Consider the following 25,487-nt stretch of genomic DNA (forward strand, 5'->3'; position numbering starts at 1 on the left):
CCCTAGAGCTAAGCCTTCTGACAGCAAGAGCTTGTGGCCCCTTTGTCACAAGGGGCCATGTGAGGGCTCTGCTGCCAGGCAGAACTGCACCACCTCTGCAGGTGGAGATTGTGGCAGGAGATTTAGTTTTAACTAATTTTTTATGTGTGCTTCAATATGGAATAAAGAATACACTGAAAGCTCCGACAAGTGTTTGTTAGATATCACCAGTTGCATCGGTAAAAGAAAAATTATGAAGCAGTCTCAGCAGAAATCATAGATTAGGTTGCCAGTGCAAACTGTTGTCTCTTTGTTCCTTAAAGGGTCACAGAGCTTAAATGTGTTGTGGTGCAATTGAGTGATAGAGGGCAAGAGCCAAGATGAGCTCTGCCAACAAGGTAAATGCTTCTTGTTTCAGAACGGCTCTGTTGCTGATGAATATGATGTTGACCTACTTGGAAATCTAATCTGCCACTTACCTCCAGACTTTCTGCACGACAGAATGTCCCTGAAGGCAATGGCAACAGCCCTTCATCAATTCAAACTCTGCCAAGAGCTCAGCCACGAGCAGAAGACTGAAATTAAATACAAACTCCTTGAGTTATATGGGTAAGATATTAGATATACCACCTTGCTTATGCTGAGGGTTAAACCATGCAAATACCAACCGTTTGCTTTGCCCAGATAGAACTTCAATGAAAACAACACAAAACAACTTCTATCACTGCCCAAGCTTGGGGTCTCTGTCCACTAGAATGACATTTCTGTTCTTGTGAGTAACATGATAACTGCAGAACAAAATACATCCCCAGGGACACCCTGCATGACTTAATTCCCAGAGGAAAAGGTGAGAAAGTATAATGTTAAGAGGAGGGGCAGGCAAACAGACTCTCTGGCATGGCAAGAGAAAGGGTGTTAGAGGCAAAAAATGGTGTAGGAATACAAAGAATGGGAAAATGGAAGTGGGATACTCAGTGTGCTGGTGTGAGGAGAGAAATAAAGAGGACTGCAAGCACCGGTTGTAATGGGAGACAGCTAGAGAAGAAGCAGAAAGATATAAAGTTCAACCAACTGAAAGAACAAAGCAGACGGCGTGTTAGATGTCATTAATGAGTCAGTTCAGGAGGCTGGTTGGAACCACACTGCTGTATCAGTCATGCAAAGAACAGAGCCATCCTCTCTCTGGCAAGAATATACTGTTTCTCTCGGCATTGTCTCTTTAGAAGTATCTTGCATTTGAAAAGGGAGACAGAATGCGTGGCTTCTAACCATCCGTCCCTTCAGCCCCAAAGTCTGTCACTTGATCATTTTAGTTGCTCATTCAGCTTCCTCCTAGTCAGTATTTTTCTAGTAATGGAACAGCTATATTTTCACCAGATCCCATCCCTACGTTAATCTTGACGCAGATCCATTTTATTGAATTGTGACACGCTGTGCTAAAAAATATATTTTATTTAGAAAATATTTGTCTAGTCAAACATCCTCGTAGTGCAGCAACAAACCAAATAAAGTTTTCTGTGAGAACATGCACGAGTAACAGATTTCTTACTACCATCTTCTTCTGGCTCTTGCAGGCTGAAAATCACTTACCCAAGTGTTTTAAGTCAACCACCAGCTGGGTTGGCTGATGTTTGTCAGATTTGTATAAAACAAATAGGCCAAACCTGCACAAAGCTAAGCTACATGCATTTTGAAACCCAGCACCACTCAGAACTGAACCTGAACTTCATTTTTAAGACACATAAATAATTTTAGCGTGTTATTTCAAGAGAGATGGTACCTGTCATAGAATTGATTTCTCATACAGCAACAGCAGTGGCATAGGTGTCATTAGATGTGGCTCTCCAAGGTGTTTGATCTGCCTTCCATACCTCTTGATGTTGCAGATGAATGAAATAGCAGACAGTAAAACCAGGGAGCTAATAAGGTATGGATTGAAATCTTCTGTTCCATCACCTGAGATTCGTGTTTCTGTCCCTTAATTTTAAAAGGCAGCATTAGCAGCAGACTGGTGGCACACCGAGTTACTTCCCGAAGTTGCTGAGTTTCAGAATGAGGGGAAAACTGTCCACTTCTCCTAAGTGTGCATGGACCTGTTACTCAGAAATGTTGACCACCCATAGCTGCTGCTGACATCAGGGAAGGTTACAGTTGCCCAACACTAATCAAAAACAGCCCCTGTGCCACTGCGAGTAGTTAAGCATTAGAATAGAGGAGGGTGGGATTTTTTTTATAAGCAAGTATGGGCAAGTATTGCGTGCTTGAAGTATCATTGGTATATAAGGACAAAACATTGGTCCTTAGGATAAGATTCCTGTAAAAAGAATGGGTTTGATTTTGGTTATGAGGTTTCTACTTCTCTTTTGATATAATCTTGCAGGTTATGTTGCTGTATGAACCTGATAGAAAATGGTAAATTTTCTTCTTAAAAAAGAATTATTTCTCCTCGCTTAATGCTGTAATGCTAAGAATACTATTGAGGGAGAGAGTTCTATTACCACAATATTTGAAGGCTTTTTCTGAATATATTGAGAATTCCACTAATGCCCTATACAGAGAGATGAGAAAATGCAATCTGATGTTAACAAGCATAAATCATCACATTGGCATAGAAATGTGTTTTCTATATGATACAGTATAAGAAAACCTCTGAAATTTTAGTATTTAGTATAATTTTGATTGCAAACATTCCTCATTAATACAATTTTCTGAATTATTTCTTCAGCTCCCCAAACAACTGGACAGCTGAAACAACATTAGATGTTGGACCATTCATAGCTCTGCTGTCAAAAGCAGAATTAAATGCCCTTGCTGAAAAGGTATGCTTTTATTATAATTTTTTAATTTGTAAAAGGTAATGTTAGAATTTGGATTTGTGAATATCATAACGCGGTCTAAATTATGTAACCTGAATGCTAAACAAGGTAAATAATTCTCTTGGCAGGGAACCATGGGTTAATGTTTCACACATTCTTGACTCCATCATAATGTCTTGAGATTTCTTCTTGAAAGTAACGGTAGTATAAGCAATTTATTTTCACATACACAATGATAATTGTACATTGTCACCTAGATAAAAAAAACAGTGCGTTTATAGTGACACAGACTCAAAACATTTTTAGTACTTTACACCTTGCAGTGTTGTTTCCTCCATTCCCCTGCCTTCTAACCATAAAAGTATGTTTCTTATCTTGTTAATAACGGGATCATACTGATCACATTTTCATTTACTCATGTGGCCCTTTGCCCTAGGGGCAGCATAGCACACATAACAATAACTGATAGCCTCAGCATTGCACTTTGTAGTTTCTTTGCCCTCTTTAGTTCTTATAATCTTGTAATTTTTATGTATAGGAGTAATCTATACTGGAATGAGGATTTCATTCTTCAGCAGAAATATGTGAGCCCAGTCAGCAGCTTTTCCTCAGGAGATAATTCTGATAATTGACCATATAGTATAGGACTCAACTGAAATGAAGGTGTCTAGCAAGGTGGAGGAGAGGGGTCAAAAAGCCTGAAAAGGGTGAACAGGTTAAAGTTATTTTTCATAATTTAATTGGGTTTCTATCCTCAATTCTTACACTTATCTGGCAAATTTAAGATAAACAAAATAAGGTACTTTCTGTACTGTGCATAGTAAAATGGTGGAACTCATTGCTACAGGAGGGTCTGGACAGATTCCAGTCAGGCAGTGCTCAGGTGTTGCCAGAAGCTGAGAGGGCATACAAGAGAGAGAATCGCTCAGAATTTGCTTTGTTTCTAAATTTTCCCCCCCCAAAACGTATACTGTTGACCTTTCAGTAGCAGCCAATTTACTCTCCTGAACATCTGCACTAATAGGAAGGAGGCTGAGCTGTTACTAACCCCTGCTTTGCTGAGGTCAGCACAAGTCTTTCTCTGCAAATTGATTTGTTTTAAAAGGGAGAAATAAGTCTTACTTACTCTTTCTTTCCTTTTGAAGTTCCCAGGTACCATTTTACAAATAGCAAAGACAATAGGACCAATTTCTTCGTCTGAAGATCTTCTGTCAACTGTTTTTGAATCTGTCTCCAATGCCACTGCCGACACTGAATCATCTCTCACCAGACCTGGTCAGTATTGCACCTGGTATCTGCAAAGTGCGGCATTTAGAATGGTGTCAATTTGGGCTGTGATGGTGCAGTTCAAACACACTTTTTGTTTCACCTTGTCATCAAGTACATTCTGAGAAGCCAAACAATAAAAAGTGAAGCACTGAGTAACTTAGAGCTTCAGACTTTTAGCAAAAACAGTGAGTCTTCATTCTGTTGCCTGTAGTTGTCTTATGCGTTGACCAATGCTGAAACAATTTCATTACAGAACTGCATGGTTAAGCATCTCCTGGAACATTCCTGAATGCATAAAGGAAAAAGACAAATTATTTGAATTAGATGTTTTTATTTTTACTTTTTGTTTATTTTTACTTTTCTTTGTAATATTAGTGAAAATCCTTGAATTAAAAACCTGTGAAGGTGACAAGCTGCTGTCATGCCAAAAGATTGTGCATAGTTAATCCTTTGCCAGACATGAGCATATGTTGATTTGGCTGTTCTTAAATCTGAAGTCGATGGCACTGTGTTTTGTCTGTCCAAATGGACAAAGTTTGTTACAATCTAAAAGGTATTTTAATTAGCAACCAAACTAACTATTACAACCTCTGGTGACAAATGGATCATTTTCTTTTGTATGAGGTACATACTTGGACTATATTCTATTATTACAATAACTGTATTCTTTCTTTTACTTGAAATTCACCCAGGCAGAATTTTTAAGATATGCCATCCTGTGCTGTGGAACACAACACTGCTGTGGGGCAGAGTTTTGGAAAGCATTAATGGGAGTTTAGACCCCAACAATAATTTCAAGGAGTTTGATATTGTCTGCCTTTACATCTTTGAAAATCTCCCCATTGGTTCTCTGCCTAACAGAATACAGGTCCAAGCTCCCGGCAAACCCTGAGCCACCATGGAAATCCATCTGCTTGTATAACAGCAACTCTGAATGACAGCTGTGTGTCTCTGGAAATGAATTTGCTTGTGATAGTGCTGTATTCTTATACAGAGACAGACAGAGGGTGTTCTACAGTTGTATTTTTGCGTAGCCTGAAAAAAAACATGACCTCTGTTGATCAGAGGAGTCATTACAGAATTATCATGCTCTAAAAAAGCAGAATCCAGCTGGTGTAATAGCAGAGTATTAGTCCATCTGTATGTATGGAGTTCACTCCTCCTTGAACAAGTAAACCACCAGATCATAAATCATATTTCTTTAGACATGGGCCACAGGACTAAAGGTTCAGCATCAGGTATTTCAGTGTGCTTGTGTCCTTATGTGTACTTTTTTGGCCTCTGGACCAGAGCAAAGTGAATCCCAAAGACTTCTCTAATCAGATTAATTCATGTCCAGTGCAGATGCAGAGCTGTCTCATCTGCACTGCAATATAAACCTGCTAGCGAAGCTGATGATCTTTGTAAAAGGGTAACTTGACTCAAAGGCTATGGAGGCTCGTCATTCTTCACTTGGGGTGCGTGAACTCAGCTAGGGGGGGGAGTCTGGGAGATGAAAAATTGAAGGGCTGTTTGTGCTAGTCTAAGAAATATTTCTGCGGTCCAAACATGATATTGAAGTTCTCTTACCAAGCATAATCTAATCCACTCCACACAACTCACACGGTGGTTTCAATAAGGAATGAAGTTTTATGACTGGTTTGTAAATCACTAGAAAATTGCGTATATGAAAATGGCTCTAGAATAACACCAGGGTTCTTCATACTACCAACCCAGTGGTTTATATTTCCCACAGTCCAGTTGTGAGCTAATATTAATAACAGTAACAATTACCATTGACAGAGTTCTTAACATCTGTGTCTCCATCAAGATAAAAACAAAGGTGGTGCTTAAGGCAAGATGGAACATAGGAGGCAAAACTCAGGAATCGCGTGCTTGAGATGCTACCAGAAAGCAGTGGCAGTGCTGGAAAAAGAATTCAAGTTGCCTATCTCAAGCACTGAGATGTTACAATGTATTATATATATAATAGGTTCTTCATCAAACTAAATTTGATTATATAGCAAAAAGAAGAGTGAAGTAGCATCAAATACAGGAAGCAAAGCCAGGAGTCTAATGCGCATTTCCCGCTGTAATCGCGCCAATGTATCTGGTGTGTTACAAATAATAAAATCAATGTTTTTTCCAAGAACACAAAATATTAGGTTTTCGTGACTTGGGGAAGGGAACTGCATTGTGTCTGGATGGGTAGTATTTGCATGACAAAAGCTGACCTTTTGTAGCAGGGGAAAGTGAAACAATGCAGTTTCACAAGAGGGCGGTGTAAATGGAGAGCAGAACATCAGCTGGTACAGTGGAAGCCGAACAACATTTTCGTTTGCTCAACAGATTCAATCTTTTCAGTGTTCTACCCACTACTGCAGCTTCCTTTGATGCAAATAAATCCCTCCTCTGCCTCCTTTCAAAGTACAAATCTACTTTGTACATCCTCGCTTTAATTTATTTATCTGGGGGAGCTTAGCTCAGGCACAGCGTCTGTGAAATTCCTGCTTTTTACTGGTAATGACCGTATCTGAAGACATGTAGGGATTATTTGGTTTAGATAATTATTTAATAAGGTTTTCCTAAATAAGTGACAGGAGAGAGAGCAGTAAGAAACCACATTAGGATTCTAATTTCCGCTTTCCATCAATTTTGGAGATTATGTCAACAAAGACCAAGATGTGTTAAAACACACAATGGAAGCTGTCTCATTTGATCATGCATGGGGCCAGAACCTAAATAAGATTTTTAAATGGAGTTTGTCTGTCCAAACAGTTCTGTTGTAAGTGAACAGCCCTCTCTCGATCTTGACATTTTAACAACATGCTGGACTTAAAGAACAAGCACCATGTTTCTCTGACACATCCAGCTTCTGTCTTCACCTTGTTTAAATGTCAGGCAAGTCTTACCAGTCATACATCTTTGTCAGGGTATTTCAGAGTAAAAGGACCTTTCATGTCTGTTACTTTCCCGTTGAGCTGGATTCACACGTGTGCTGTTTAAACGTGAAGTTTATTCGGCTGCAACGTCTTTTTGTGAACAATGACATAGCTATATGGAGACTTCCACGAAGGTCATCCCAAAGATTTGCATTTGATTCTTACCACAAACAGTGGTTTTACCTCAGAATAAGCCCTTGCCTGGGTTTTGATGCCTTTAGGGAATTGGACTGTAAAGAAACTTGCAAGATATTTATTATTACTACACATATTCAGATTTTAGTTTTATTGTGGCATCCTGTATTGTAACTGTTCCAAAACATGTCTGCTCTTTTCTTTTCCAGCATGCACTGCCTTTGGAAGACAAAGAATATAACCCACTTCTTGCAAGTCAGGCAAATTCTAGTTTTACATCCAGGATGTTAATGATGTAAATATTTAAAGAAATTATTCCATTGCAAGATAATTAATCAATATCACATCGACTGCAGTGAATTCATAGTCTGTCACCCTCTTAAATCTCTGTATTGCTTTGATTTTCTTATTTTCAGTCTCCTTGAAGAAAACTCTTGCGATCTGACTTTTTTTCCAGATTGCATGGGAACCAGAGCTCCTTCTTCAGATGAAATTATTAAATTAGCGGAAGCAAATGTCTTTTGGTCAGTTCAGGAACTGGAATGCATGGATGCAGAAACTTTTGACAAGAATGTGGAACTTCTTGGGACTGTCTCTGGTTTTAACAGCTCCCAGCTTGTTGCCTTGAAGGAAAAAGCCAAGCAGGTAACTATCTTGTCTGTGAAGGAAAATTAAATCCATAATTTGATTTGTTGTTATTGAACTATGCAGTTCTAAAATAACTGTGCTATGGCAATGTCACTACTGCTGCAAGAATATCTATTGTTTATCGGAAAAATAATGTGAGACGGTGATACTCTATTGCCCTTGCTTTAGAGTCAACAGGCAAGTAGTTGTGAGCTATGAGCAGCTGAAAAACTTAAGTGCTTTTACTTTTGAATTGCTTTTCAGTTGCTCCTTGCTTTTCTTTCATGAATGAAAGATGAGCAAGCAGTACTACAGCTGTTGATTTGCCTGCTGAGAATTAAGCTCAGTGTGTTAAACTGTTTACATCAATGTTAAATATAGTTTACAGCAGTGTAAAACTCAACTGACTGAAAGAGACTTGTTATTAGCCGAATAAAGCTCGTTCTTCTGCCATCTTGTCATGGGCAGGGACAAACCCATCAGTGGGAAAATCTGGGGAGAGAAGAGACCCGCGTGCATTTAGTCTGTCTTTACTAGGGTGTTACTGGTGAGTGCAAGTTACGGGAAGACAGCAGAAGGACGACCTTTGTCTTTGCCAGTCCGTAGATTCGTGGACAGGCACAAGGCTGTAGTCTCGTCACCACTCCTGCAGCACCGCTGGCACCTCTTTCTTTCAGAGTGCAGCAATGCAGCTCCTCGAGCTCCTCGGGGAGGTCTCTGCCCTGGGCTCAGCCCATACGTGATGCCCATGCTGCAGCAGCAGTGTGGGAGGCTGGGACTAAAGCTTCTCCCTGTCTGGCACTGCAGCGCAGGCTGTGTGCCAGGATACTGAGGGCAGAGTGCTGTGCCGGGTGCTGTTCAGCACGCCGTGCCTAGGGCAGAGCATCAGCGAGGTGTGTGAGCTCCAAGCAGTGGGCAGACGTTGCTCCATCCCTGTTGGTGGTGGTGCACTCCTCCCTGGGGTGACCTCCTCCTGCTGCTGCTTCGTGGTTGCCGGCACTGCCAGGGAACAGGTAGCATCCCCTACATGCTTACATTTCAGCAGGGAAAAGCCTTAGGGTGCAGTAAGACAAGCTGTTTTGTTTGCAGAAAACCCAGAGGTGAAGAGGCTGCCATCCCCAGCCTGTCTTCAGCTTCCAGTCACCAGCATCTGCTGGAGGTTATCTGCTTCTATCTCTGCACAGTTAGCAACTCTGTAATCCTGTTCCATCAAAATGATCCTACATTTTAAAAGTGCTTTTAAGGCTCCATCAGCTCATTCTGACAGAATGAGGTTAGGAAGCATCTACAAGGGCAGTTGGTTGCAAGTAGTACAAGTGCAGATGCTTGGAGACCTGAGGCCTGTGACCTTCGGAGGAAAGCAGGAGCAGGGGACAAGGCACACCTGGGCACCATCTCCTTAAACCAGCAGCTGCAGACAAAGTGGTGTAGCTGACTGATGTTTGGGTGGATAAGGCCAACAGTGTGGGTTTTAGCAGTGAAGCTCAGCTTTTAAAATGCCTGAATTGCAGGTGCTCAAAGAGAAGGGGCACTAACCACATTTCTGAAGGCAGGTGGTGACTCTCTGCAATTCTGTCTCTGCTGCCTTGTTGCAGTAGGACAACAGCCCACTGCATCAAATGCATTCTTCTCAAGACAGCTTTTCTCTGTCAGCACAGACATGTGGGTAGGAAAAGGGGAAAAAAAGAAAAATCCTAGAAGAAATTAAATCCAGTGCTTGTCTGAAATAGTGGGAACTGAAATATTTTACAGCAGTGCAACATAATGGTATACTTACGGAGTGGTATCTGTTGTAGTGAAATTGCCAACAAGGTTAGTACACTCATATCCCAGCTATGTTCAGTTTGAAGATACACAGATCTGTAGTGTTCTGAACAGAAGTATATTCTGTCCGTGTGAGTGTTTGTAAGATTGATTACTCCTAGACAAAGACAGACTTCCTATATATTAATTTGCAAAATACAACATGGTGTTACACTGAACATGAAGCATGAGAAATCAGACTGTACAGGCAGATCTTTGACATTTTATGCATAATATGCTGCTATATTGTAAACTAAAGGGCATCTGTGATTAAAGGTTTGATTAAGCTAGCTTTAATTTCTCCTAACTTGATTGATTTCCCCTAAAAGAAACTGCGTACTACTCGTGGTCCCAAACTAATTCAGAAAGTCTAGTTATCAGATTGTGTCTTAATGAAAGTAAGAAGCTTAGCTCACTTGTAAGTGGAAGGTTTCCAAGCTCTGTGATAGTAACAGATGTACGGATCTGTAGTCTCTAGGTGAATGAGGACAAAGGAGTGTTTCAGTTTCATGTGTTGTGTTAATTTATATCATGATGGCTGAGATTTCATCCAGCACTGTCAGATAATACTGTTTATGAAGTACTTCAAATTCTGTAGTTTATGACCTAGATCAGACACACATTTTTAACTCCATGTGTTTCATGTATCTGTTAAGCTAGAGAATTAAGAGCTTTAAAATTGGGCTAATGCTTTTTACTATCTATTTTCTTTGGAAAAGATTGAAATTTCCCAGGCTTAGACTCTTTTTCTGTTTCTTTATGACATTGTAAAACCAACATAAAAGATCCTGTGGAAACTCAGTCAGGGGGTACAAATGCAGCAAAGCATCTCTTAAACAAATCCTTAACCTGAGGGTCACAGTTGAGAAGAGCGCCTTGGCAGTCCTGAGGCCGCTCCGTGTTGGATGTGCACATTGGTATGAACAGCAGGTAGTCTGCAACTCTGTGTAAGGAATATCTTATTCTAGATATCTGGCCCTTTATTTTATGCAAGTTGTACAGCTTCGTATGTATCTGAAGATGCCAACACTATTTAGTAGGCAACTGCAGAGATACTTCATCAGCAAGTCCTTACTAGCTTTGACCTTTCTAATTTTTTGAACAGAAGTTAAATTGTAGCTATCCTGAAAATGGAATGAGTATTTCCATGAATCAGACAGCATGAATGATCAGCTTAGCCCAGGACTGGGCTTTTTGTTTTATTTTTCTGTGTGGAGATAGCAGCACAATCGTGTACTAGAAAACTGTCATTTATTGACTGACATAAAGCAAAATTGCTGAATACATGCTGCCTTTAAAGGGAGCTTTTTTTTTCTTTTTTAATGTATGCCTGTATTGTTCAAGTCATTTCCTCGAGCCAAAACACAGTGTCTTTTTTTTTCTGTAAAGACAACCGGCCATATCTTGAGAGATACTGACCGCTGACTACTGCCTTCTGTCATTTCCAGCTGAATGTAATTGACAGTTCTAGCCTCTGCAAATTCAGCTTTTGATGGACTTTTGTTACTCTTCATTCAGGCAGACCTTTTCCTGAAATCACAATTTTCTCAGGACTGATCTGTGACAGCTTTTGGATCACTGTTACTATATCTCAGATAAAATTAAAAGCAGTGGAACATGTCAGTTGAAATACATTGGTACTGATTTTTACAGAGCTTTACATATTTAACTGTGTACAAACACATTTAAATGATTATATGAGGTTTTTTTAATATTGTACGTGCACAAACTAGAGATCAGTACTTTAGGAACTGGCTATTGTCTATATTACCTGATTCCCTACTTTGATTTCTGTTTTCCTTGTCCATGACTGGGCCAGCATGACTGGTCACAAAAGCAATTTAAAGTCACCACTGCAGCGATTGCAGCTGGTGTAGAAGCCTGGGTAGTCCAGGTGCTGCTGTTGTGGTAGCAGTGTAACAGTGTGGATCTCAGCCCAGATTTGCATTTTTATTGGTTTTAGTGGTACTTGCTCCTACAACACTTCCAGCAGTCCCTGTGCTGACTTAGCAACAATCTCAAGCTGTAAAAATTGCAGCACTTTCAGGTAAACTAACGGTTATTAGTGCAGAACCTTGAAAACCTTCACAATACCCAAGTTCTACCTTTTTGTGTTTAAAAGGGCATACTTTGAGTATTGGGACTTTTAAAAGCAAGGGGTTTGAGAATGGTGTATATAGAGGTAGATTCATAATGATCTAACGAACATTAATGAATTTCTTCTAAAGGTTTGGGGATCGCTGGCAGGCTGGAAGAGTTATCATATTGTTTCCCTGGGCCGCATTGCTCTGGCACTCACCGAACATGAAATCGAAGAGCTGGATTTACATTCTGTCGACACCATTTCTGTCCTTAGTCAGCAAACAGGATGGACTGTTACCCAGGTAAGTGTGTGCTCCTGGTGAAAGGTTCTGGATTCACACCCTTCGGGACTGAACTCCTGGAATCACCTAGGAAGCAGATGCAGCAATCCACACTACTCCCTGCTGCTTGTCTGTGGCTGTGACCCTGGGGAAAGTGGGCAGGTAGGTCAGCACTGCTGTCTGCCTGGCTGCTGGCTTTTTCTGTTGAGGTGGCCAAGAGGACATCAATCACTGTTAATTGTGGTGGTGATGGGTGTATTCTTTAGCACTTGCCCACTAAGTAGTAGAAAGAGGTCAGCAGCTCCTCTCACACTGGCCCCAGAATAAACACTACTGCTAGGAGATACTAGCCCTTCCTAACTAAGAGCGCTCACTGATGAGGTAGTGTGCCCCACAACCCAGCATCCATTGCCCTAGAAGCCTAAGTTATTAGCAGATATGCTCCTCTCAACTTGCTTCCCTTGACTAACTTCTAGTTATGTCAATGGGATTTTCATAATAAGAGTTAAAAGCTTCTATTTGTGTATGCAGATGGCAGCATGTTTCTGACTTTGTGACCCATACCATCAGGACTCCTCGGTTGCACAGATGCTGTCGTGGTGGCAGCCAGCTTTGGCAGAATATCATAAATCTGTTTAATAGTTTCTTGTTCTGAAGAGCACCGTCAGAAGGAAGCACTTGAGAGGCTTTTATACAGTGCTAGTTGGCTTTTGAGGCTTCCTGCTGTCAGTAAGAATAGTTAAAAGAGATTCATCCTGCCTACCTAACTTAAGTTGTCTAAAAATTAGGTGGGTAGTTTAAGCTAGTCATTTGAGGCTCGGAGTTGTGGATAGATTAGGAAATCTTGGAAGATGCTTGTTTCTTTCACTTTGTGTGAAACCCTTTGGAGGATGCCTTGGTGGCAGGCTGAAGCTAGACACACAGGTTTTAAATGGTTAGTTTAGGATGAGCACCATCCTAAATGACTTAGTCTTGCGAAGGCATTCTGATACTAACATCCTACTCATATCTGAAAACTAATCCTAAACACAGGTCACCACCTGTATATGACAAATAAGACAAGACAACCTGACTACTAGAAAAACCAAAAAATTTATATTGATTCCCTTGAGTAATTTATGTTGTCTTTTAGTAATTTAATTTAATTGGTCAGTTTTGCTAGACAACTCAACGACTGTTTCTTCTGGTGAAGTGTTGCCTTGTGACCTGGCAGAAAAGGTACAGAATGCCTTCAAATCATTTGCCCTTGGGAAGTGGTTGTGTAATGGTGTCCTGTTTAAGTGTCACAAATGGGTTGTGACAGTGCTCCTTCTGAAGGCCATGGCAAAACTCCATTTAATTACATTGGGGAGGCATGGGATTTTATGTGGTAAATAGCTTCTGGTAAGATTTTGAGCTTCTAGTAACAAAATTTTCAATTATATTTATTCTGTTCATGGATGATATCTCACTACTTTTGTAGGCAAGATCTGTTTTGCAAGGTTTTCTAGAAGACTCTGGCCAGGCAATCAGTACACTAAAAAGCTTTGATTTAGTTGGATTGGGAGCTATTCTCTGTGCTTTGAACTCCACGGAAATCATGTCCATAAAGACCGCTGAATTCAGGTACTGCATTTAGTACTTAATGAAATATTAACTAGTATTTCAACTGATAAAATTTATTGTGCAGTTTGTTTCTCTTCAAGATTTCCAGAGCCTAAAGTACACTTTTTTACATTTTAAATGCTTTTAGAAAGGCAGTAGCTGTTACGGAAGGCATACACAAGTCGCTTAAAATATATTCTGTTTCAGGTTTCCTCTGCCATTTATATCCCACCGTTCACCTATTGCATTGAGAAACCCGGGTTTTTGCTCAATGTATTAAACATTTGCATGTAGTTTATGTACATGTATTTTAAACTGAAAATGGGTTTACAGTGTTATTACAACAGACTAAGTGTATTCCAGGCATATTTAGTATTGCAGGTAATCGCAGCCTGTAACGTTAACCTTGTTGCCTTTTGCAGTGCTGCTGTTGCAAGAATTGGCCTGTTGTTTTGCAGCACCCCTGTTCTGAGGCAGTTTAAGGTGATGACAGAATCTGTGTTTGGTACCACTACGAGCTGGAACAACTCTGTTTTACAGGAAATTGGTACTATAGCAGGTAACAAAACTCAGACTCCAGGTGGTGATGGTTCTGAAGCAGTTGTTAAGCATTAAGAGACAGGTTAATGTAGCAGTGCATTTTTCTAGACTGGTGAAAGACATTTGTTTGTGAGAGTCGCCTGCAGGGACAGACATCCAGCAATTTCATTAGTGCTATGGAAAAGTGGTGGTATTCTCCATAAGGTTCTATGAATCAGCTCAAACCGACCTTGGGGAGCACAGCCTGAAGTCATTTGGGTCCTGTAAGTTGGAAAGGGTACATCAAAGAGGGCAAAACCAACCAGATTCAGACCCATTCACTATTTGTAAACCATGCTACTACAAGAGGTGCTGTACTGGGTCAGAGTGATGCTCTAGCTGACCAAGCACCCTGCATCCAACAGTGGGATAAATGGGCTGCCCAAGGAAGAGCAAAAGAGCAGAGTTAGCCTGGAGTGATACTTTTCCACAGTGTTCTCACAGCCTTGGGGACTTCCTGAGCCAGAGGTCACACACAGTTTTGTTCATGGATTATTTTTTTTTTCCCCCATGGTCATTTAACTGCACATTGAACTCTCAGAAATTTTAGCATCCCCTGTGCCTGAGGCAATGATTCCATGCTGTAAATGCCTAATGGGTGAAGAAGTAACTCCCATTGCATGCTTATGCTCCCTGATCTTGCATCAGAAGAGGCTGTGAACAAGCATTCCCTAATAACACTGTTTACAATTTTATTGATTTTTACCATTGTCTCTTTTCCAAGATAAAGTAACTCAGGTAGAGTACATTCCATACCAATGATTAAGGTCAGATGATTTCTAATGTTGGAATATAATGAAAGAAACAAAACAAAACCAGAACCAGTATCTCTCCATAAAGCACTGGAGTAAACCATTTATTAGATACTTTGTATAAATGCTTAGAATTTGTATTAGCTTAAAAATAAATCTAATAAAAAAATACTAACTTATTTTTGTTCCTATTGTGGGGGGGGTTTAGGTGGTTTGAATGAGGATGAATTAAAAGCTTTTGATAAAAACTTGATGCCGTATTTCCAGCCAACAGCAGTAAGACGTATACCTCCTGAAATTTTCCAAGTAAGAGCCTGATTACTGAAGAAGTAACCAAATTGCTATTGGTTTTACTCTACTATAAATAAACTGCAGCAGAGTTATAGTTTGGGTTTGGGTTTCAGCAAGAATATTTCTCTGTTCTGTTAAGTGAGAAGCTGTCAAGGATCTGAAGCATTAACTTACAGCTATATCATCTGTATTTGTGATGCCCATAAAATACGCTAGACAACCTTTATTCTTCAGACTGCATCCCAAGGAAAAAGCAAAGATCTAGGGTCAGAAAGCAGGGAGTGGGCACTCTTTCATCCATCACTGTATTTAGACCTGAGCTTTCTTCTCTGTTTATTAACATTTGCAAGGATGTTCTCTGTTGACTATGTAAGAGCTTTTTTATTATCCTAAAATCTGGCAACATTCTCCTGAGTTAGCTCTGGAAAACAGATTGTACAGGCAGATACAGATCGGAAAGGAATTATATCTAATTAGAGCAGTTCTGAATGTGGACCAGAAATTAGAACATGGATCTTGAGATCGTTGCCCCAGACTTTATTTGACTTAGTGACAAGATTAATATTCTGCCTAGGCTGGTCTCTTTCAGCTGCTGGGGCAAGCAATGTACTTATGGATAGATGAGCTAAACAGATAGTTAACTGTGTCAGCTTCTGTAAAAGGGAAAAACTCCTTGAACACTGTTCTGCACAGTACCACTGACAGTTTAGATAAGCCTGAAATGTCCTTAGGAAAACTATTTCTTTGAAAAACAAATCTTGTAGAATTTATTTTAAATAGCGTACATTTTTGTTAGTAAAGTGCGTTAAGTAGAGGCTTAATACAAAATTTCGGGGCCTGTAGGCATTCACATAAGTTTACTCAATTTAAAATATCACGCCGTTTGGCAGACAATGGAAAATTGAGAAATGTTTGCTCCATTGTCTGACCTCCTTGAAAGGGGAATTTAGTCTTTCTAAAGTAGAACCTGGATATAAATTGTTGCAGCAAAGAAAGCTTGTTGTGTAGGAGGGCTAAAATTCTTGTGACTGCAGAATGTTAACTAGAATCAAAGCAATCCAGCATGCTCAATGCATGCAGGCTTTACAAACTGGTTAATTGCTATGTGATATAATTACTGTGAGATTATGATTGCCATGTTTCATTTTTAAACACAAGGTTTAATATGACCAAACTTGGAAGATTTTCAATCTAAAAGAGAAAATTGAATAATGAGGTTAAAGCATGGGTTTGTTTCATCTCACTGTTCTGTTGCTAACTATAATCAAAGGTCAAACAGGTTCAAGTGAGGTTACTTGGGAGCAAATCTAAGAGGAAATAAATGAAAACACAAGAGGATGCACATTGTCATCAGTCTTTGAACAAATCAGAGAAGGAATGGCTGGAAAATTAAACTCTAGCAATATACTGAAGAAGTGTCCCAACACAGTGTCAGCATAGAAAGCTTCTCAAGCTGTCAGATCCCAGCAGCAAAGAGAAGGTGAAAGATAAATGAGTGGTCAGTGAAGTAAATGAATGCAGAGGATTTTTTCTAAGCTCTGTTGAGCTCTTTTATAGCAATGCTTTGTCGAAGGCTACTTCCCTTTATTCGAAATCTAAGACAGTGATGACTTTTGATTCCTTACCTGCTGTATATAATTGACAGCCTAAACCAATTTTTTCTGGGTTTTATTCCTCCTAGGCATTGTCCTCGGAACAGATAGCAAACCTGGGCCCTGAAAATGCTGCCGTGGTTACCAGATCACAGCGTGAGCATCTGGATGCATCACAGCTCCAGAGCCTTCAGCTGGCGCTGGATGGAGCCAGGACAAGCACCCTAGAGTCACCAGATGGTGCAAGCACTACCCAGGCAGGTCACACCCCAGCTCCAAGTGGTGAGTAGAGTCACTCCCTCCTCCTGCTTAGCCAGGAAGGACACACACACACACACCAGTGGGGTAGATGGTCTTGCAGCATCCACCAGGATCAGACCTGTATTTTGAAGGTGTGCTACAGTGAATTTTCTAATCAGCTTTTAAATTTATGCCTCAAATCACACGCATGACCAAAAAAACCAGTAAGGTTCCTGTTGGATTTACCCACAGCAAGAGGTAATGTAGAAAGACCGTCAGATGGCATTAGCAGCTACGTGCTGCTAGTAGCATTACGTTATGCTAAGCACTAGCTTGTGTAAAATGTAGTCTGAAACAGCTTTCCCCTCTCCTTTCCAATATTCTTTGCCTAAATTTAGGGCAGGACTGTCCATCTCTAGACCTTCAGATCACAACCTTTATCTGCAGCAGCAATGTGTTTGCAGAGCCACAAGTGGGAAAGGAAGGTAGCACTGGGGTGGATTAGCATCTTTATCCAAACTGTAGGACCCCCTTGGACAGTTTTTCCTGCTGTTCCCATCCTGTCTGAAATTAAAGCCTATTAGTACCTATGCTTCACTGGTTTAACATTTTATTTCTCCATATTGCAGTTTATACTGGGCAAGTTGTCCCAGCAAGTATGCTAATAGACATTTTACAATGAGTGAGAGTTTGCACATAGGCAAGCCGACGTTGAGAACTTAACCCTATCAGACAGAAAATATTGTTGTTTCCAGTGACTCAGTGAGGTATAAGCTGTTGAAGAAGAGAGGCATGTTGAGGTGCTAAAATAGGAGTAAGGGGGACTAAATTGCTATGATGCCCTTGCTGGAATTAGAGCAGACCTTCCTAGAAGCACCTGAGCGGTGCTCTCAGCCTAGCTCCCTGCACGTATGACCTGTTCCCTCTGTAGATATGTCACAGGGAGGAGTCTTCTGGGTAGAGATCACCTGAGTTCTTGAGCTTCTTCATTATCCCTCTCTCAAGTGAGTACCACCCCTCTGAAACGCTTCTCTTCAGAGCTGTGTATGTCAAACTGGAAGTGACCATTCTGACCAGGGTCATCTTTTGAGCAGCTGAATGTAATTAGGATTCTAATGTTGGACGTGCTGCACCTCTTCGGGGTGGTGTAGGTAAGACTGTACTAGATCTGAACTGTATCGTGACACTAAGACGTAATGCTTTCTGCTTTTCAGGCGCTCCTTGTTTGAGTAGCTTTGGCATCTGGTTGTGCTCTGTGTTTACACTGCACCTGCCTTTCTGAATCCACGGCTGTTAAGTTTGAGGTGAGTTTCAGTAAGAGGTAGCTCTATCACAGAAACATAGGTCACCTGGAACAGTGAAAACCATCAGGGTGAAGGACTGTGGGGACCCCGTTCCTGCTTTGAATACAGAGAGAACAGTTTCTGAACAATTTTTCTGTATTACAAAGGTGTCTTGTACTTCTGTTAAACTATCTTAGAATCTAATCAGTGGGAAAGCACTTTATCTTATCTTTAGTGTAAAGCCAGCCTTAACAAAAGTATATTTAAAATTCCATGTAACACCAATCTATTACTGCATTGTTTCTTGCCATGTTGTTGGTATTAATCTGTATTTTGCCTGTTCCAGTCTATTGATAAGAATTTATTCCCTGACTGCTTTTATAATCTCCAGTTAAAAGCACGTTGCCATTAACTTTCATTGGATTTTACCATTTTGACAGGCTAAAAATTAACGACAGCACTGGTGGGTTTAAGGTGTAAAGTCCAATTAAGCACACTAAATGCTTAAGTGTCCTATTTAGTCTTTAACACTGCAAATCAAGGTATGTCAAAAGACTTGATATTTTTCTTTGCTTTTTGATTTTCAGTGTCCTGGAGCTTACAGAGGAGATGCTAGAGATAAAGAGTTGCAGCTCAGCATGAATAGTAGAATCAAGAGGAGGCTCCGAGATGCCCGAGTGCAAAGTAGTTAATTTCTTAAAAGCAACACCTCCATCTGCCATCATGATGTGAAGTGTCCCCTTTCCTTACCTTTACTATTAACAAGTAACACAGTGTCCCTCCAAACTTCAGACAAATTTCAAACTGGAAATGGCTTACTGGTCTCATGAGAAAGTCACTGAAAGATAGGCTTATGTGTTAGGGAGGACCCTGAATGACCTAGGGGACAGGTAGCAGGTGACTGTTATTTGAAGGCTGTCGAATTGTACCCAGTGCTTTTTACATTGGCTAATTTGGTCACACTTGTTTTCATCTGTTGGATTTTCTTCTTATACTGTGAGTGTTCACTGCTCTGGTCAGAGGCTATTTTTCTGTGTGAGGTAGTAAAAACCATATTAAAAATTACTGCTGTTGCAATAAAATAACTGCATCTCTGGGCTGCTGGTTTAAATGCTGCTCAGATAAGAAGTAATGACACGTTCTTCTAAGCATCTGTGAAAAATGTAGTTCCCTGTGACCATATGTATTTGACACAGAAGGCAAATGCACCATGGAAACCTGCTTGTGTTCATCATGAGATAGTCCCTTCACTTCAGGCGGGGTTGAAGCATACACCTGGCAGTAGTAAGGGAAAACTGTTCACTGGGTCTGCATACTACTAGGACTGTCAAGCCAGTACGTTCCACAAGCTGTATAATAACTAATGTTTCATAATTATAAACCACAAATATTTTCATGTGTTTTATCAACATATGGCTTACGTGTTTAATGTTTTTCATGCTGTGCCTGAGTATTTAAACAGTGGAAAAAAAAGAGACATTAAAAATCCTCTGCATGTGAACACACATTTTGATGTCATTCAACATGATTTTATGCCAAGAATGCATGATACAGTTTTCCATTTTGCCATTGCAAAGGTCTTTTATCTTTCCTAGAGTAAAAAGGGCAATGCCTAGACTTAAAAGTTTAGCTTTTTCATTTAGAGCTGTACTGTTGTAAATGCCTTTAAAACTTTTGGTTTTCTTTCTTTATGGCAAACATTACATCTAGCTTCTCGGCACTGAAAGCAGAATTGAAATTTTGCTACAGGTGGGGAAACAATAGGAGTGGGGCTCAGAGGGAGGGCTGGAAGGAAGAGGCTCGCTGCTTTTGCTGCTGCTGGGGAAGGGTGAATGTTAGCTGTTGCTGCTGTTGGTAATAACAGCTTCCACCACAGTCCCATATATTCTGTAATTCCTGCAGCAGCAGGAGCCAACCCGATTTTCAGGGCTCTGTTATTGGCGAAGTAGGCAGTGAGAGCATGGCTGGTTTTCACCCCCTTCTGCTCCCTGTCCCCCTTTAGCAATCTGCTGCTCTCGGAATTGCCTTTGCCTATAACTAACCCTGGCAAGCGTGACATGATGTTACAGATAACAGTATGTGCTTTAGTTTTGCATTTTATGAGCAAAGAACTACTATGGCTGTGAACTGCCTTGCACCTCATTCTCTAATTCTAAAAGATTCCAGCTTTTTCTGCTGCATTTCCTTTTCTGCCTGTAAACAGTAGATTGCGACATTTATTTAAAAGGAAAAAAAAAGTTTTATCAATCCCAGCAAATACATGCAAAGGCCCACTAAAACCGAAAAATGCTTCAATGGATCAAATATGTTATAAAGATTTATCTGTTTTTTCACATTAAAAAGTTCTGCCTCATTTCGATGTGAGAGTACTAAAAGGATGTTTGATTTCTAGAAACTGCCTGACTTGAAATCTGTGTGCACTTCAGTGAAGATGCAGGAGAGTATTTTCATAGTCAAGAAGACAGTCAGCATTTCCAGTTCAGCTGTTTAAGTCAGATACGTGACTTAGTATACCAAGCACTTCAAAAAAATCTATATGAGCTGAAAATGATCTTCTTCTGTCAATGTACCTGGGAGTGATTCCGTCTGCAATTATCTGAGTCAGAGTTTAGCTTTTAATTGGAGCAGGAGTGAGCTCTTTGTATTGTGCCATCTGTGCTGTAATTTTTCAAGCACAAGTGCTTTTAAATAGCTGAACTCCTTGATTATTTATTTATTTTATTAAATTAATAATTATGTTAATAACTTTGGCATTGCATGTACATTTGGTCAAAGACATATCTGTTTCTTACAAGAGTAGTGTAGGAAGGGTAAATGTGGAGCATGCACTTAATGTTGTACTTCATGGTGAGATTACAAATCCTACTCTATTCATAAGATGGTGTAAGCATCTTGGATGGTGAGTATTGTAGAAAAGCAATTTTATTTTTGCCGATGTACCTCTTGTAAAGGTCACTGATGGAAAAACCCATTCTACAAAAACTGATTCATGAGATACCTCCCTCAAAAATGTTGAAACTGAATTTCTGTGGGAAGAATAAATGGAAAGGAGAGAAGGAGATGGAGAGCACTAGTATGCATGGTATGTAATCCACTATGTAACCTGCTATCCATTCATGATCTAGCACACTTCCATTGCTAACAGGAAGCTGAAACCTGTACCCTTCCCTTTTTACTCCTGTGAAGCAAACCACGAAACCCCTTGATGCAGGCATCCATGCATAGGATACTGCTAGTCCTATGGATCTGTCCCCTGTGCATATGTATATTACATACAAAGTGCACATTGATCACTTTCACTGGAATGCATTCATGGGAAAAATGTCCTGCAGTCCGTCTCCTTTCACACCATCAGGATTTTGGAGAAGGATATACTAGAGAGAGATGTTGTGTAAAGATTTCTTTGATCCTTAAAAGAAATGTTGCTGTTTGTTGTAGGTGTGGGTAACACTTGTCTAAACTAAGCTTAATTTTTCCTATATCCTTTTAGTTCTAACATTTATATTTGAAAATGAAAAAAAAAATCAGATTAATGCATAAATCTGCTGCTGAATATATATCATGACAATCATTTTCTTATCTGCATACTGTGAGAATTGCAGCTCTTCTCTCCACTTGTCGCTACCCAGATGGTTGCTAGGCACTGCCGTACATGCTGCAAGATACGCATCCGACTGTTAACAGCCTGACATAACTGGTGTAGGCCTAGCTCTTCTGAGTGTTGTGAACCATGTGACAGCTGCCCCTGTCCAGCACTATGCACGAGGAGGTATTTAATTAATTTGATTGGATGTAGGATTCTTAAGGGGTTAACAGACAGGAAGAAATACTTGGTTGGCTTATTCTTTCAGTGCCTGACACCTTTATATTCAGAATCATGTTTAGAAAAGAGAAAGGGGCTGCTAGTTCTGTCTGGATCACCAACAGAGAAAATATGCCTACCACCTGGTACTGAGGAAATGCCATGTTTATGGTATCTTGAAATCCCTGAAGAAAAGAAAACAACTACCCATCCACAGTGTCTGAAAACAGTCCCTGTTAAAGCAGGTTTTGTACAGTACATGCAATGTTTGACTCCCAGTGATCTTAATCTGTCACATCAGAGCTAACCAACTCCTATCAGTGTGAGACTCTACAGATACTTTTGTTGTTTTTTTTAAAAAGCATCCTTCCTTAATTTTAAGCAGCCCTTTATGCTTCTGTATAATCTGCTGGAATATTCCAGAGGCAATTACGTACTGTGTTATGGTGGATTTAACTTACCACTTGACTGCTGCACCTATTTTACAGTCACCACCACCCAATTTAATTTCCCATAATGGATTGCAGCCCCATCATATTAGACTGGGACCTTGTTAGGGTCCCGCTGTCTGCCCATGTTGAAGCAGATGTGAGATGTGCCTCCCAGGTGTGCCAGCCAAACGTACCTGGGGTTGCGGAGGAGGTCTGACTAACTCCAGTGACACTCACAAATAAGCAAGGAATAGAACGGTCGCCTGAAATGTGTCACTTGTCAGGTAATCCCATAGTGCTGGCCATAGTGCACTTGCTGGTATTCTGGCTCTTACTGTGTTGCAGTTATAGATACCACATGCTGCTTCTGAGTCTGCAGAGTCAGTTATGGCATATCAGTCGAGGAACGGTAACTCGTTAAGCTCTGGTACCTTGTTCGCTTCTGATAGGCAGTCTTCCTTAGAAAGTAGAAATTAAATTTCAAATAATCTCTTCCTCTTCTTCCCCTTCCCCCCCCCACCAAAAAAAAAAAAAAAAAAGCTGATATTCTAGGCCGGTACACAACTTTAAGCAGTGTGGTCTCTTTATCTCAGTGAAAATGTTTTTGGCAAGTATGAGGTTTTGGTTGGTTGGGTTTTGGTTGGTTTTTTTTTAAAGTAAGATCTGTAGATACATGGGCCTAAGGAGGACTAAGAACCTTGTTTTACTCCTTTACAGTTCTGATGAGTAGAATGTTATGTCCTGTGTCATATGATGCTTGCTCCACTGCTGTTGAGGTGAGGGATCCGACTTCCCTTTCCAGGGAAAAAACAGGAAGGAAACTGGATAGAAAAGACAGGTCTGCAAAGAATAAACACAAACTGCAGTGTAAGTTAAATTTCTTTTATTGGTATCCCAGAACATCTGAAACTGCACCTTAGAAACAGTATTTTGTGCACTGTTATACAGCATGCTTTTAAAAGTGCAGATAAATGACAAACCTTTCAGAGAACAAAATAAATCTGTATACCATCCAGGTATCAAGAACTTCATATTTTAGTAAAGTGTCTGATCCATTATCAGACTATCTTTGCATATCGTATCTACTCGGTCCCTGAACAGAGAAATTATGAGACTAGCTCATACACCCCACCTGACCTTCTGGTATCAGGACCTGTAGCAGTTTTGTACCATAGGATATTTTTATCAAAATTCACATCTGGTTCTTTAATTGTACCCAGAAATAGGTATCTAAAAATGGATTACATTTTTTCTGCAACAAATAGGAGGCAGCCCCATGTCCATCTGTCTCTTCCTGCCCCTTCCTGTTCAGCATGGGTCTGCTTTCCCAATCCGGATTAACGAGAGGATATTCTTGCCCTCATGATGCAGGAACACAAGGCATGTTCGCAGCTTACAGTCCAAGTGACTATACATTGGAGCATTAAATGGAGGAGCTGGGACTGCTGGATTTCTTGCTTTGCCGGCAACAGTGCAACATTTATTTTCTAGTGTTTTAACTGCTATTAATTAGCCTTTAAAATATTTAACAGCATCTCACGTAATATCTTGTGATCTTCTCTTTGGGGAACAAGGAGAAAAGAAAGACAGGCCAGGAGTAAATTCCTAGAGGACAAATATGAAAATAGTGGAAAATAGTAATCTTGTCACAAATACAGCAGGATAATATTTTCTAGTACTCCCTTTCCCCAATAATTTTAAACTGTTGTATAGAAAGGAACTGTATTAATTTATCAAAGAATAGCCATTGCTACATTTAAAATCATGTGTTGGTTTGATGCACAAGCTGAAGCTGCCCTAGGTTACCTTTAACTGGGGCCTGACGTGTTTCAATATTTAATCAGATGTCAAAAAACAACTTAGATCACAAACAAGGTCTGAACGTATCCTGCATGAACTGAAAAAGGGGTTGAGAGAGAAGGGATGTCAGCTCTCTGCCTTTAATGTATCTATTGAAACAGATTCCAGATATGCATCTGTCCATGTTTTTATTAGCTACTTTTGTTCCAATATTCATCCTTTTAGAAGTGTTTACATCTAACATACTAAATGTATGTATTTCAATCAAGCCTGTGTCAAACAGCTGATCCGGCTAGTTCAGCCAGCGCTCTTTAAAACATACCTTCTGTGTTCAGACCTTACTGTTACACTTGTGTATAGTGACAGAAGTGCCACAGCACTGCAACCGCAGAAGTCGTACTTAACGTAGTTGCACTTTCTCCTCCACTGCTGCAGTCTATACCATGACGTGGGGAGCTCTGTCGTCTTCAGTACAAATTCTCAAATTACTGGATTGGGGTTAGGAACCTCAAGTAAGTTATCCTCAAGTAAGCAACTTGCTGGTAATTACATCAAATGTTATTTGATGACTAAAGTTATTCAATAGCTTTTCAAAGTTGCACTTTCTCCTCGCCTGCTGCAGTCTATACCATGACGTGGGGGCTCTGTCGTGTTCAGTACAAATTCTCAAATTACTGGATTGGGGTTCCTAACATGTATCCTCAAGTAAGCAACTTGCTGGTAATTACATCAAATGTTATTTGATGACTAAAGTTATTCAATAGCTTTTCAAAATAATTAGTCTATTAGAGTTCAAATCTATTGAACTTTTCAAATGTCAACATATAACCTCTTCTCTTGGGGCACTGTAAGATAAGAGGTCCTGTGGAGTGTGTCAAGGAGTTGTATTGCTGTATTTGTAAACAGTGATTTAAGCAGACAGGCTTTGATTCTTAATCTCTGAAAATAAGTAAATCTGTTTCTGTCACACTGTGGGTACTTATTAAAAAAAAGATAAGCTTGATAGGAGGTACTAATCAGTTTCCTTTTCTTTCAGGAAATGTGTAAGCCCTTTAAAGATTTTAAAGTTTATGCTACAATTTAAACAAGAAAATGAAAAGATTGGTTAGGTTCTTTTTCATCAGTTTTCAAGCAATACATAACCTTCTGCTGCAGGAAATTCTCTGCAGATGGTTGTGTACATCGTTCTGAAACAGTAAAGTCCTCGTGCTATTTCCTCA

At 40.1% G+C, this 25,487-nt stretch overlaps 1 protein-coding gene across 9 annotated transcripts in view; it reads left to right on the forward strand.

Moving 5' to 3' along the window:
- The window catches only part of OTOA (otoancorin), a 40,901-nt gene extending 21,166 nt beyond the window's left edge, over positions 1–19,735 (forward strand). For 8 of the 9 annotated variants that reach the window (XM_056335659.1, XM_056335660.1, XM_056335657.1 and 5 more), the window contains 11 exons: positions 398–588; positions 2,705–2,798; positions 3,941–4,070; positions 7,578–7,765; positions 11,779–11,934; positions 13,376–13,518; positions 13,920–14,056; positions 15,037–15,134; positions 16,801–16,993; positions 18,166–18,255; positions 18,822–19,735. In XM_056335659.1, the coding sequence (XP_056191634.1) occupies positions 398–588; positions 2,705–2,798; positions 3,941–4,070; positions 7,578–7,765; positions 11,779–11,934; positions 13,376–13,518; positions 13,920–14,056; positions 15,037–15,134; positions 16,801–16,993; positions 18,166–18,233 (1,398 nt within the window). In that variant the 3' untranslated portion in view covers positions 18,234–18,255; positions 18,822–19,735. Of the gene's footprint in view, positions 1–397; positions 589–2,704; positions 2,799–3,940; positions 4,071–7,577; positions 7,766–11,778; positions 11,935–13,375; positions 13,519–13,919; positions 14,057–15,036; positions 15,135–16,800; positions 16,994–18,165; positions 18,256–18,821 lie in introns of those variants that run through there. The other variant, XM_056335665.1, reaches the window with a different exon arrangement.
- Positions 19,736–25,487: the final 5,752 nt, after the last annotated feature.

The sequence above is a fragment of the Falco biarmicus genome, chromosome 4 (genome assembly GCF_023638135.1).
Source record: "Falco biarmicus isolate bFalBia1 chromosome 4, bFalBia1.pri, whole genome shotgun sequence".
Lineage (NCBI taxonomy): Eukaryota > Metazoa > Chordata > Aves > Falconiformes > Falconidae > Falco > Falco biarmicus.